The following is a 15,311-nucleotide window of genomic DNA, read 5'->3' as shown; positions in this document are numbered from 1 at the left end:
AGTAAGCAAAGGATAAGGATTCTGTATCCTAGAAGTTCTACCCAAACTACTGCTGGACATATGTGTAACTCTAAACAAATCCTTTACTCTTAAATTCCACACTAATCATGTGTCGGTAGAGTAGATGCAGAGATAAAAAGCAAAGTACAATGCAAAAAAAAAATTGCTAGCAGAGCCCAGTGGATGTAGATAATAGTCCTAGTGGACAACACAACGCTGGGGACTTAAATTAAGGCACAGCAAGGAACATTTTCTCTAAATTAGAGGTGTATGCACCTTTGGCACTGTGACCTGAAAGAACAACACAGCAAAGAAAAACATACGCTTCCAAAGGGTCTCATTCTGAGGTGACTGCTGCATGCTAGAGTAACAATATGGCCTGAGGGCTGCTATTAGTCACAGGCAGAGAGAAGCCTTTTTTGGTACCCAATTTTCTTTTCATTTCTTTAACAAACCAGCTGGTTTGAAAATGTACTACTCTCATTTTACTGAGGAAGACTGCCTTAGGATATTTTCCAGTGGCTAAGTCTATAAATTCACTGACAGCAACACTGATTTCAGGATCACTCCATTCATTGCTGAATTCATCTTATCAGCTCATCTATTCCCTCTGTTAAAACAGATTTACAGTTTTTTCCCAGATAACAGGTTCTCTTTGCCTGTTTGTAGCTGAATCTTTTCTTTCCTTATGGTAGTGTTCTTATCTAACTGTAGTCAAGATTTCATTTCTGCAGTAGACATGAGCATGAAACGGAAAAAAAACAAAATAAGAGTTTCATGTTTTGTTGCGATCCACGAAAAACAAATCATGAAATTTCATGAAATTGACACGTTTGCCAAAACGATTCATTAGTTTTGTGATTCGTCAGAACTTGGGGCATTTCAATGGCCCCCTTCACACTCGGAGATGCCAAACTTGCAGGGAGACTTTAGCAGGCTCTCCTCTACTCACCCTCCCAGTTTGCAATATGTTGATCGGGATGATCAATGGGAAGGGTGGGAAGGGAAGTGTGCATGTCTGAAACGGGGACCGGGAGTTGCTGGATCAGAGGAGGAAGGACCGGCTGTGGTGTGGAGCTGGGCCAGGAAGATGCTGACATAGAGCATAACAGGAGGTCTGTGGTTGGCTGACAGACCTGCCTAACAGGGTTTGGAGGGGTGAGATGGGTGTGCCATGGCTACAGAAGGCCCACCTCATTGGTTTCCTAGGGGATTGACCCCCAGCTCCTGGCTGTATAGGGCAGAATGGAAGCTCTCCAGATGGCTTGGAGAGCTGCCAGTCAAGGGTAAGTGGGCTATGATTGGGGTTTTCAATAGTAACAAAAGGTCTGGGCCCATTGTTGCCTAGGGAATCAATGGATCGGCACCAGCCTGTCTGTAATTACGAATCGTTCACGAAGCTACCGAAACAGGCCACAAAGTTGTGAATTTTATGATAATTTCGTGATAACCACGGCCCCACAAAACGCTATTTCGCAGTACATGAAACGGCCTGTTTTGTGACAAAATTTGCTTCATATTTCGATTCGTGCCCGTGTCTATTCTGCAGACAGCCCTCCAACACTTTTCTGTTTATTACATGCATCACCCATGCTACTCTATAATTTGAGGCAGTAATTCATTGGGAAAGAAATTACTGGTGATAACAAGTATTACACTATAGTAACATAGTAACATGGGACCTTATATTTGGAAGTGATACATTATTTTTAATCAGAATGGTACAATTAAAACCCCACATTGCTTTGTCATAAATATTGACTAGCATTCTATTTTATATGCCTTTTCACAGCAACAAAATAAGCATACCTGAACAATTAGAACCAGTTCTGAAAAGGAAAACAAACCACCTCCCTAGAAATATGTTAAAAACAAAACATAGTTTTGAGCTCCTAAAACAGACTTCTCATGCAAAAGGTAATCAAAATTGCAAATTGTACTTTGTATGAAGTTAACTTGTTCCACAGAGAAGTACATTGGGTCCAGGAAGCCTATTTGCTATACCTGGGAATATCAGGCACAAGCTGTTTGGACTTCAATGTCCAAACATTTTGCATCCCATTTGATACAGATCCTCATCACCCTCTTTGAATAAGAGCAGCAGTTCATGTATACATTAATTTTGTATACGAGAGGCAAGTAAATGCAGCAGCAAAAAAGGCCTTATCCCAACTTAGACTAGCCTGGAAGATGGCCTTGACATGGCTGATGTGGTCACCTAAATGCATGCTATGGAAACCTCAAGACTAGATTTCTGTAAGGCACTCTACATAGGTTTCCCCTCAAAGTCAACTTGGAGACTTCATTTGGTACAGACTGCTGCAGCTTGTTTACTCTCAGAAGCTAGATAGAGCGTGCATATGATTCTGCAGTCACTCCATTGGCTGCCCATCAGTTACCAGGCTCAATTCAAGGTCATGGCTATCACATTCAAATCCCTTCATGGCCTTGCCCCCTCATATCTGTGCAACTGCCTCTTTTCCTATGTCCCACCAAGGCAGCTATGCTCATCTGAACAGGGTCTTCTGTAGATATCACCCTGCAGTTGGGTTAAATCATCAACTGTCCATACATATGCTTTTTCTGTGGTAGCCTCTACCTTGTAGAATGGCCTGCCTGAGGAGGTCAGGAAAGCTCCCACTCTCCTAGCTTTCTGCAAATTATGCAAGACTGAATTATTCAGGGGGGATTTCTTCTCAGATTATACGGTTGTGTCATAAGAAATAGCAGATGACACCCAGTTATATCTGTTGTTAGATGGTCAGCCAGATGCCATGCTGGATACTCTGGCCAGGGCATTGGCAGCTGTGACTGGATAAAGCAGAGTCGACTGAAGTTGAACCATATGCAACTAAGGTCCTGGACCAAGGGTTGACGGTTTTGGGAATACAGCTCCCAGCCCGAGATGGTGCACTGCTGGTACCTATGCCAACAGTGAGGAGCCTGGGAGTGGTCCTGGATGCCTCTCTTTCAATGGAGGCCGAGGTCATGGCAATTGCCAGATATAAATTCTTCTATCTTCATCAGACCAGGCAGTTTGTTCCCTATCTCTCAACTGGCAACCTAACTACAGTGATCCAAGCAACGGTCATCTCCAGATTAGATTACTGTAACTTGCTGGAAGCAGGGCTGCCATTAGGACTGCTCCAGAAGTTACAGCTGTTGCAGAATACAGTGGCACGTATCCTTCCTGGGACTCCAGTTAGGATGCATATTCAACCTGTTCTGTGTCAGCTGCACTGTCTCCCAGTCAAGTTCCGGGTCAAATTTAAAGTACTGACTATGATGTTTTTAAAGCCCTTAACGGACAGGGACCTGCAGGATCACCTCTCTCCATATATTCTGCAAACTCTCTTCATATATTCTGCCAACAAACACCTCCTGGTAATCCCTGGCCCCAAGGACATTCGCCTAGCCTCGACCAGGGCCAGGGCCTTTTTGGCCCTGGCTCCAGCCTGGTTGAACTCTTTCTTTCTCTGTCGAGACTAGGGTCCTGCAGGACTTGTTACAGTTCCGCCGGGCCTGTAAGATGGAGATGTTCCTCATACAAATAGAAAAATAATATTTGTAACTGTTTTTGTATTTTATTGTTCTGTATGTATGAGGTACTTAAGATAATGTATTTGCATATTTATTCAGCACTTGCACTTTAAATAGACAAAACAGTTATATTGGTAAATGTTGTGGTTTCTGGTGGAATTTTTCCTGTTGTCTGTTGGCTTTGATATTTCCGGAACAGCCTTCTTTGTAGTTTGTAAATGGAGATGTTCCGCCAGGGCCTATGGCGTGGGCGAACTGCCCAGTCGGCCTTTCTGCTGTGGCCTTTGGCCTACTTGTTTTACATGCTGGCAACCTGTCTGCTCTATCTCCATGATACTGGTGTGTGGAATGTCTTAGGGTGTACCATCACATGCTGCATATTAGATTGTGGTTTTAACTTTTGTATTGGAATTATGAAATCATATATTTTATCTTTTATTGTGTATCATTGTTTTAATTTATTGTACTATTACATAATGTTGTAACCTGCTCTGGGCCCATTCACGGGGAGGGTGGGCAAGAAATCTAATAAATTAAATTGACATTAAATTAAAGAGACACCTTGGTAAAGGACAGGAACTGTAGACTAGGCTATTAGGTACTGTCCACAGATGTAGATATGCTCCTATAGGGAAGTTTGACATTGCTAAAATGTCATGTTAAGTACTTACGCTTTAACTTGGAAAGGATTCATCTATGTGTTTGGCTTTATGCTAGTTTTCAAATTTGCAGCTACCATACCACATCTATTTTCATTGAATGTCCCAACTGTTGATCATATTGTATTTGGTAGGTAAATTTATTGTATATGGCCATTGGCCTTTACAAAACAAAACATATATACAAATTACAACCATAACATTTAAAAATAATTCTAAAATACCAGATAACGTTAAAATTATTCAAAGCACAAGCAAGACCTGGATTTACTGCTCAGATTGATGAGATGCTTTCTTAGAAACCGCACTTGCTCTTATTTTTCTAGCAGCCAAGGCAAAAGTATCACTTTATAGGATACAGAGGCATCGACGTAGACTAATTTATCAGAGTTAGAGAAGGAGTGTATGTTATTTAGGGTCTTGGTCAGGAATTTCTTTCTGGGTTCGCATACAAAGGACAAGTCAGAACGTAGAGAAGAAGGTCCTCTACTGATCTACTGCATATACAAATACAAGATATTGTATTTTTGCTCTGTGAATGTCTTAGCTATTGATTATATTGTATTCACTAGCAGTATGTAATTTGCCTTAGATCTCAGTGAGAAAGGCAAACTATAAATAAACAACAACAGCGATAATAATGTTCCTCCGGTATAGAGGAGCTTAGTCTGCCCAGCAGCAGACTACAGTATTCCGAATGCAGGGCTCCTCAATGTGGTTACCATGGGTGCCATGATGCCCACCAATAATTCTCTTGGCATCCACCGAGCTTTTCAGAAAATGGGTAGGACATTATAAGGCAGGACTTGTTATTGACTGCCCTTATTCAAGTGAAAGGGTTTTCTACTGGAGGATCAGAGGGACTGGTAAGCAAATGGGCCCACGAAGTCAAAAATGTTGGCAATCCCTGTCCTAATGGGACACACTTCTAAACTTCAACAATGAAATGACGTACTAAACACCTAATAAAACACAACAATTAATTTACCTCTTTAGGTACTCCACTTGATCCCTATATCCCTATATATAACAATGGCAAAACTAACAGAAAAAGCCAAGATGAAGTCCTTTCTTGTAATAATGTTTAGGGTTCATTCATTGAGTCATACGAAAACATTAATATCAGGTTGATAATTCCCTCCATCATTAACAGACAAATATCAGGATTGGTCAGCTATTACAATCAATTTATTCATAGTTAACCCTCTATCAACTCTCTTAACCATATTGAACCAATATACTGGTCACCTGAATATTATAAAGTCTTTTAAAGTTGTGGAGAAGCTCCTAAAATAAGAATATGTGCCATAGTGTGCAGACTATGAAGACCACTTATGCAGAATTTCAATTTAACACTACCAGTTTAACAAAAAATAGTGGTAATCTATGGCAAAACTAACAAGATGACTTCAGTATTCATAGCTCTACTACTTATAAGTATGCTATTTTATTACATGCTGCCTTTTCCAAGCATTATGAAATGTCTGGTTGCTGTTGTGTTCAACTAAAGAAAATATGACCTTGGTGATAACTAACAGTCAAAACAAATGTATACAGACAGACAGACAGACAGACAGACATTCTTCCAGCTGTGTGGGAACCATTTGTTTGTGAGCTGCTCCCATGAGGCTGGGAGAATGCTTAAATGACTCAACTTTGTGGGCAGAGGTCCTCCATTCCCCGGAGACTTACTCCTTTTGGGAAAGGGAAAGAGTAATTCGTTCCTGCCAGCTTGATTGAGTCATTTAAACATTCTCCAGCTTACAGGAGCTGCTCATGGATAAGTGACTCTTATGTGTCTGGAATAATGTCAAAAGGGCATATTTAACAGCAATACATGTGACATTACTAAAATACCACCTACTGTGTGGTTTGGTGGTTAGAGCAGTGATATTGACTGTGTAGATCATGAGAGAGCCACATTCATAATTCTCATCAACCAAAAGAGCCACTTGACTACTATATGCCCTGCATATCACCAATAATATACCAAACCAGTAATATATAAATATAATTAGGAGTGTATGATTCGGGTCTAGGAACTGGGTAAAAAAGATCTGGCTTTCCCAGATCAAATTAGAGAATCCCAAGCAGATCTGGGCCCCAGATCAAGACCCCTGGATAAATCTGTGTAAATCTTGCAAATGGGTCTTCAGCCTCTTGGTTGGCTGTTTCCCTGTCTTGCCCTACATTTTTTTTCAGGAGGGGAAGGGGAGGAGAGAGGGGAGAGTGAGGCAGGGGAGGGGAGTGAGTGGTCGATCTGTGCAGGAGCTCTCTTCATCTGCCTGGCTTCTGTGAGTATAAACAGCTGATCCCCAAAAACAATACTATGAACTGAAATTTGTAAATATTTAAATTAGTATATTATGTTATATTACCAGTGCAATGAAGAATAATAAAGTGCTAATGAGCTCACAATAAATAATTAATAAGATATTCCACAGTATATGGCTGAATCCACACATACCTGCATAGCACTAAACTGTTGGAATGCCAGCGTCTTCCTGGTGCGATTTCTGACATCATCACACCACGAGAGCAGTATTGTGGCACGATAGCGTCAGAAATCACACTAGGAAGACGCTGGCATTCCGACAGTTTAGTTCTATGCTGGTACGTGTGGATTCAGCCTGCATCTACTCATATCCAATAAATACATAAGTAGCATATATCTAATAAATATTTATATACAATTAATATGATTGACAGCCACAAAGATCGTGTATGCTTGATGTTATTCTTTTTTCTTTTATATTGTAGGTACGCTGAGATGGAAACCTCTTCTCCCATTCCCATCCCTGAAGGTAAGTACAGCTATTGCCAAAGTTCCAAGGCCAAGTTAATGAATTGTTCTTTTATATTCCTGCTTCTGGCCAATGGCTGTCTTGCCCCTGTGTGCCTAGGAACCATCTTGGAAACTTTCCTGACATAGAAACAATGGAAAGTGGCTAGGTGCACCTTCTTCAGGGGCACAGAATTGGACTCTGGGGTCCAATGTTCCTGAAACTTGGGGGGGGGGTCTTTAGAGGACAGTCAGGAGTAAGTTCCCTGAAATTTTTTGCAAAGTTTTCTTGAAAAATGCATCCCTAGACCCCCAGATAGTTTTCTCCATAGGGAATAATGGATGGATAAATCCAGGATTCTCTAATCTTGCCAAACTGGATTAGAGAATCTTTCCCAGATTTCAGAAATACCAGATTTTTTTTAGGATCTCTGAAAACCGGTCTAGTTTTCCCAGATTTTGGGGGAGGGTACACACCTATAACTATAAAATGACCCATTTAATTACCAGAGTACATCAGCATGTAAGATTGTCTTTCCCCATTACTGGGAGTTTGATTCTATGGGTCAGCATTCAACAGTGGTAGACCCACTTCACCACCTCATTAAGTTATGTATGTTGATCTAGTCCCATATACAGAACTCTCATATCTGCACAGCCTTGATATAATCATCACGGAAGATGATTTTAAGAATGCAACTTTTATTTTGTGCTCCTAGTAATGATGAAATTATTCCAATTTCTAAAGAAGCTGCTCACATCCCTTAAACATAGGTTTGGTGCCATGGAAACAGTGCTCAGAAAAGCCACAGGTGGCACCTCAAAGAGTCACATGTGGTTTCTGAATCATTGAGTATGACTTGGTTTGAGTTTGATTTTACGATTTGGAAGACCCTAGTTCTCATTCTACCATGAAGCCTACTCGGTGACCTTTGGCCAGTTGCTTACTCACTCTTTCAGTCAAACTTACCCACAGAATGGTAAAGCTAAAAAGGGAAGAGAAAACTATATACACCAACCTGAGCCCTTTGGAGAAAGGGTGGGATGAAAAATGTACTAGATACACACCTTGTTCCAAAAGTGGATGGTGGAAAGGAGGCATTGGCAGTTTCTCTGTCATCCAGGGTTCGCAGAAATAGGCCTGAAGCCAGGCTGCACACTGTTTCAGTGGCTCTGTCATTTCCTCTGGAGCCTCACATACTTCACAAGAAACCAAGGCTTCCATAGTGCTGGAAAAGTGATAACATTACTTGAATAAGTTTCATACTCTAACTGCAAAAGGATTTTTTTTAGAATGCTTCAAACTTACCTAACAGGATGATTATTAAAAAACCTTACACAGAGTTAATCACTTCACTACAGCATTATAAAGGAAGGAAAGTGTCATATATGCCTGTCTGCATATCTGCCATGAATGTATTATGTGTTATGTACTGGTCCACTGAAGGCATGAGAAGTTTCTTATTGATGTTCCTCTTCACCCCCTTGGCTCCTTAGCGCCCAAACTAACAGTCCCTATCTTGATGGCGGGAACCTTCCCTATAAATAACATTACCGACCCCATCCCTGTCACTTCTGCCAATTCAGTTTTCTGAGCACCTTGAACTTGATGGATTTCTAATAAAGTTACTTTGACCAATACCCCTGTGTGTTTGCTGTGGAGAACTTGGGGAATCTACCTGCCAAGGATGGACAGAAAGTGCTATGTTTGTATAAATGAGAATTAGCTTGAAAAAAAAAAAGGAACTGCAATAAAGCAGCTACATTTCCAGGTAGGCTGAGAAGTCCAGGTAATTCTTATCTAAATATTAGATATTTCAACCCTATCAGATTTGATAAATCTGTAACTCTTTTTTTAACACTTGCAATAATAATAATAATAATAATAATAATAATAATAATAATAATAATAATAATTTCAAGCCTCAGAAACTTTAGAACTCTATTTTGTTCAATTGTAAAACAAATTTCCTCCTCTTAAGCCAAGTAAACACTTCAGAGTTACAATTGTAGAAGTGTTAATCATGATTACTAGGAACAACAGTTTCTTCTGGATGACTTTGTGCAGGCCTGATTCATATAGGCATGAACTTAAGAAGCCCTAAGCATCTAGTCAGCTCTCCTACATCAAATCATTCAACCCTTTGCAAAAGATATACCACAAATGATGTTTTAGGTTCGTAACCAGGTATAGAACACAACAATCACAAAATCTCTACTTCTGTTCTAAGTCTTTATTAGTAAAACATGACAAGTGGAGGACCCGCAAGGACTTGTGAGGTGGCATCCCATTTTCCTCTCTGCTCCATGTCCTCTTTCACTTTCCCATGCTGCATAGCTTCTTCCTTCTCACCCACCATCATATGCCCCTCATCTTCACCTCCCTTCCCTCAGCAGCCTCTTCCCTATAGCCCAGTTGTGTGATGCCAGCTGAACTGGGTTCAATTGTATGGTGAGAAACCAGCAGGGACCTGAGGGGGGTACTTCACTTTTCCCTATATCTCTTTCCCTTTCTTCTACTATTTCCTATTTCGCTCCTCCTGGCAGCCTCCATATGCTCACCTTTCTCTTGCATCTTATATACTAATAGCCAAGTGGCCCTGATCTGTGGATGCTTAAATTTGGAGACTGGAGCCATGAATAGGACAAGACAGAACTTCCTACTCGTGTGATAAATGCCCCAGGTTTGCAGAAAAATTTGAAATCTAAAAAATGGGGAGGGGGGCTGTAATCAGAAAAGAGAGGCCACTTCCAAAGGGTTATGCAAAGGTTTTTTGTAACTTAATGGTTAACAGGGCAAAACAACATCTGCAGATGCAGAAAGAATAAGCAAAAACTCCAGAACAGAAATAAGGCCTAGGACAGTGGCTCAGCCCAACTGAAGCTGAGCTCCACCTCACCACCTACATTGAGCCAAAAGGGCCAATACACTACGGGGGCATTAGCCCCCCCTCCCCCAATATGAGCCCCTGTAGTTTTAAGAATCAGGTGTGCTCTGTTGCTGTTGCTAGGCAACCATAACAGTATTCCAGGCTTGGTTTCTGTCAGGAATAGTTGCATCCATACACTGGCATTTCCAACACTTTCCTTACTAGTTTTTGCAATATCCTTGGGAAGTATATACCATCTAAAAACATTGTATACCAATTGTATCACAATTTTCTCTTAACATTTGACAATCTGTAAATTTAATTTCTTTAGTTCATACATTTTCTCATTGACTCATGGCAATATTTTCACCAACGTTTTGCATCCATTTAATCATACAATTTTGGACCTTTTCTGATTCTGTTTCATATTGCAGTAAGATTTTATATACTTTTCCAAACAGGTGTCTTACATCTCAGAGGCGGTGGCAGGGTTTCTGGCACCTGAGGCTGCCCCTACGCACGTGCGCCCTGGACTGCGGGCAGCTGGGAACAGTGCACGGAGGCTGCTCACACTCACAGTTGGGCGCAGCAGGTGGCTGGGGAGGTGCACGTACGTCCTCCCAGCCCTCCCGCTCCGTTGTTCTGCACGCTTCCCCGGACGCCTGTTGCGCTTGGCCCGCGGCTGCTGCGCCTGGCCGGGGGTGTTGGTGTTGGCGGCGACAGCAGCACAGGGTGGGAGGGCTGGCAGGCTGCAGCAGCTGCGGGCCAGGCACGGCAGGTGGCCGAGGCGGCGCGCAAGTGGCTTCCCATCCCTCCTGCTCAGCCGCCAGCGCTGCCACCGCCAGCTCAGCGGCGCGCGCCTCCACCTCTGGCACCCCCTCCGGTGCCCCAGTGCTCAAGGCAGGGGCCGGCCCTGCCTCAATGGGTGCACTGGCCCTGTTACCTCTCCACAGATTAGTTGTTCTAACACTATTTTCTCTCTTAATCGTCCTCTTTCTTTGGATAGTTGTTCTTTAAATTTAGATGCTAATTGATAATACACCAACCATGGGATATTCTTTCTCTGGGATTGAATTTCTTCCCATGTTTTTATTTTGTCTTTTATTCCTTGTTATAATATTATAATAGGCATCTATGATGTCAATGGCAAAATTGGTGGGCTGATTCAACTTTAAGAGAGAGACTTCATACAGTTGAATTAAACTCAGATTAACAAACAGATGAAACATATTTAAAGATACCTTAAAGTTTTTTTTAAAAAAATCTAAAAAAAAAATCTGCTTGACTCATTACTAGCGAGCACAGAGGGCATTAGCCAAATACTAAAACATAAGTTTCACATGCCAATCATCATCTGAACTGCTGCTACAGCAAAAAAAGCTAAAAGTCAACCTTCAGCACAATTTCAACACAATTTTTGTCACAATAAGCAAAAGAGTTGCTCCATTTTGGGTTTTAGAAAACCATAATACCACAATACCATCCTTGATGGTAGTAGTAATTTGCAAACAAGTTTTACCCACAAACAACACAAGCTCAGACTTGGGGTAAGCAAAGTATACATGTAGCCAAATCCAGTTTTGAGGGCCAGGAAATGTTAATTCCAGTTTTCACAAACAGGAATGACACCAGAATCTGAAAAGTACCCTCAGTTCATAAATGTGTACAAAATGTAATCTGTAATTATATAATATTTACCAACAGTAGTAATGCCAGGTTAAAAATGTCATTTTTCTGTCTGCTTTTTCTTTGCTTGCAGTTGAGTATTACAACAAACACATTTGGAGTAGAATACCACCCCCGCTTCCTAACCAAAGGTTTCAAAGGATTAAGCAGCAAATGAAAGAAATGTCTTAATTTTTACTTGGAACATATTTTAAATGTGTAAATTGTCATATATTTGATTTTTAAGAAAATAGATACTAAAATATAATGTAATACTTCTGAAAAACATTCAACTCTGGGCACCATTGGAACTTAACTCTACCTTCCAAGTACCTCATCTAGGGAGGTGCACATTAAAAAATAGGTATTTTGCAGATTCAGATTTTGGGAATCGATTCCGTATTGGTATTCCAGAGTGTTTGGGTCCCCCAATCTGTTTCAGAACTCTGATTTGTTTTTGTTTTAGAATTCTGAATTTTTCAAGTCTACTATTCCCTACTGTGAGGGAGAGCTCTTTCTGGGTGTGTGTGTGTGGCTATTTTTCAAGTAAATTGACACCAAAATTTCAGGAAACCCGTCCTGTCTCTTCTAAAGAGGTCTGAACCCATTGCTTGGGAAAGTTCTCTCCCTCCCGTTGCCTATGGAACATATAAAATGGAAGAAAAACACACCTGGAATCTTTAAAATACTGGCCCTGGATATTCCCAAATATTTAGAACTCAGATATCCATATTCTAAGATTCTCAAATACCATTCCAGATACCTTAACATATCCTACTATATAAAAGACTAAGCATGCTCCTGACTATTCACTTCCTACCCTGGTGTGCCTCCAGAGGGCGCTGCTGTGGAGGGAAGCCCAGACAAGGCAGCCAGTCCCTCCAGAGAGCACGCTGCGGCGGGAAGCCCAGGCCAGCATCAGGTGTGGAGCAGGCAGCAACGCCTGCCCCCCTCCTTCACCCAGCTGGGATCAGGAGTGGTGTTTGCTGTTTTGGGATTAGTAGGGGAGCAGTTGGCAATACCAGCCCCCAGACTTCACCAAGCTAGGAGCAGGAGGGGAGCAAGTAGCAATGCCCACTCCCCACCTTCAACCCTCTGGGATCAGAAGCAGAGCAGGTGGCAATGCCTGCATCTTGCCTCACCCAGGTGGGATCAGAAGTGGAGCAGGTGGCAATGCCAGTCCACCGCCTTCACCCAGCTGGGATCAGGCATGGAGCAGGTGGTGATGCACACCTTCCGCCTTCACCCAGCTGGGATCAGATGCAAAGCAGGGAGCGATGCCCGCCCCTGCCTTCACCCAGCTGGGATCAGGAGCAAAGCAGATGGCAATGCCTGACCCTTCCTTCACCCAGCTGAGATCAAGAGCAGAGCAAGAGGCAATGCCCACCCCTGACTTCACCCAGCTGGGATCAGAAGTGGAGCAAGTGGCAATGCCTGCCCACTGCCTTCACCTGGCTGGGATCAGGCATGGAGCAGGCAGCAATGCCTACTACCCTTCACCTGGCTGGGATCAGGTGCGGAGCAGGCAGCAATGCCCGCCCCCTCTTCACCCGGCCAGAATCAGGCACAGAGCAGGAGGCAATGCCCGTGCCCCTTCTCCAGGCTGGAATCAGTAGTGGAGCAGGAGGCAATGCCCGCCCCCTTTTACCTGGCCAGGATCAGGAATGGTGCAGGTAGCAATGTCTGCCCCCCACCTTCATCCGGCCAGGATCAGTCACAGAGGAGGAGGCAATGTCTGCCTGCCCGCTCTTCCCTTTCTAGAGCCCATTGTATTTTCCCCCACAACGGGCTTTGTTACTAGTTGGATATATATTTGGACCTGAAATATCCAAATTAACATCCATAACCCCATCCAAAAGCAACTGTCTCTTTGGGAGATAAGTGCACAGAATCCTCCAACACTGTTGCATGTGTGCCATCCACTGACATGGCAGAACTGATAATCTCAGAATCTCTACAGAAACTAACCTACCCAGGAGGGAACCAGAAAGAGTAGGATCTCCATAAAAGTTTTGATAGATGTGACACTAAATTTCTGCTGATGGGAAGAAAAGGTTTTTGTCTCTGCCTGCTACAGGATCCTCTTCCTGTCCTGGAATTCAAGCCCAATTCTAAGAACTACTGTTATAAAGAACTGAGGCATTTGGTTCAGTGGCTTAAGGCATGAACAACTTTGAGTTCTGGTTACAAGAATTCCATGTTCCTCTAGCTCAGTGGTACTCAGTCTGCAAATCATGGAAAGCCATGTTTACAATTCCCATTAACCAACAGAGCTGCAGGATTAATGTCATGTTCTGTGCATCATCCCAAACAAGCACAAACAAGATATAATATAACCCTTTTAATTACCAGAATACCTCTATCATCTAGGGTTGTCTTTCCCCACTACTGGTAGTTCATTTTATGGGCTAGCATTCAACAGCAATATGCCCCATTCCACTACTTTATTCAGCAACTTATGTTGCTCCAGCCTCAAACACACAACCCCGACATCTATACAACCAGGGCTTTTTTTCAGCGGGATCTCCCTGGATCTGAGATCTGGCACCTCTGAAAAAAGATCACATAACTGGTGGATCCGCCCCCCCCCCAGCACCCAAAGACTCATCCGCCCCCCAGGTGGAGCTTTTCCCAGGGCCGCCTGCTTCCCCAGCCTCTTCCCTAGCCTTTCCTTCCCTCCCTCCTGTTCTTTCTTTCCTTCTTTCCTTGCTTCCTTCTTTCTTTCCCTCTCTCCTTTTCCCTTTTCATGTTTTTTTTCTTCCCTTTCTTTACTTTCCTTCTTGAGGCACTGCCACCGCCTGGCTGGTTGAGAGGCTGGCTGGGAGGGAGAAGAAAGGAAGAGAAAGCTGCCCTCCTGTTGCTCTTCCCACTGCTGCTGCACCAAGCAAGGGGCGAGAGAAGGAAGGAGATGTGCAGCTGGCTGGAGGCAGTGGCGAAGGAGCAGCTGGTGGGGTACTCCCTTCTCAACTACCCTGCAGGGAATGGGCCCCTGTCCTGCCCACCAACTTCATTGTGGTACTGGTGGAGGTGCCCGCCAAGGGGGAGAAGGAAAAGTCCAGCTGTGGGAGCCACAGCAGGTGAGGTGGCAGCGCCCAGCGGTGGCAAGCTGAAAGTAGCTGTATGGAGCGAGGCGAGGGTGAAGGTGAGTCTTGGGGCTTCTTTGCTACCTGCGTGGGGAAGGTGAGGCAGCCACCTGGGCCAGCCCTTGTTGAGGTTAACAGGGCAGACAGCCACTTCCCTCCCCCTCCCCGCCCTGGTCTTTGGGAGCAAAGGAGGCTCTTGGAAGGCTCCCCTGTGGAGGCCAGTGGCAAGCCACAGCGCTGCAGCTTGCGGCCGGCTTTTGTTTGTCCGGCCAGCCAATCTCACAGGAAAGAGGGGGTTGTTCCATGAGCCCTCCTCTTCCAAAGAGATCTATGAGCCACCCTTTTCCTGGTAGAGGGAGTTGTTCTATGAGCCCCCCTCTTGGGGTGGGGGGTCTTTAGGAGAGAGGATGTAAGAGAACAAATGGTCACAAATTAGACCTTAAAAGTGAAAACACTCAGAAACTTGGAATTAAAACGGATGAAATGTTTCAGCAGAGATCAGTTCATGAGCTGATGTCAACCTCTCTAAGTGTGGAACTTCACTGGTCAAGTGGAGTCTGTGTTCAGTCAATGGGGAAATGGGAAGGAGATGCTTATCAGGGATCTTTACTTCCCAGCCTTTTTATTTTTGCATTCTGCTGACTCTTCCATGCAGTCTTTTGTATAGCATGACTTAAATAGTCAAGAGACTAACAGTAGGTCATGTTAAATT

The 15,311-nt window shown here is 43.3% G+C and overlaps 1 protein-coding gene across 6 annotated transcripts in view; it reads right to left on the bottom strand.

Annotated features, from left to right (window-relative positions):
* The window catches only part of MGMT (O-6-methylguanine-DNA methyltransferase), a 332,117-nt gene that overhangs the window by 81,094 nt on the left and 235,712 nt on the right, over positions 1 to 15,311 (bottom strand). For all 6 annotated transcript variants that reach the window (XM_054982136.1, XM_054982135.1, XM_054982138.1 and 3 more), the window contains one exon: positions 8,050 to 8,210. In XM_054982136.1, the coding sequence (XP_054838111.1) occupies positions 8,050 to 8,210 (161 nt within the window). The remainder of the gene's footprint in view (positions 1 to 8,049; positions 8,211 to 15,311) is intronic.

This window comes from Eublepharis macularius, chromosome 6 (assembly GCF_028583425.1).
Source record: "Eublepharis macularius isolate TG4126 chromosome 6, MPM_Emac_v1.0, whole genome shotgun sequence".
Classification (NCBI taxonomy): Eukaryota; Metazoa; Chordata; class Lepidosauria; order Squamata; family Eublepharidae; genus Eublepharis; species Eublepharis macularius.
This window is presented reverse-complemented; position numbering and strand designations above follow the sequence as displayed.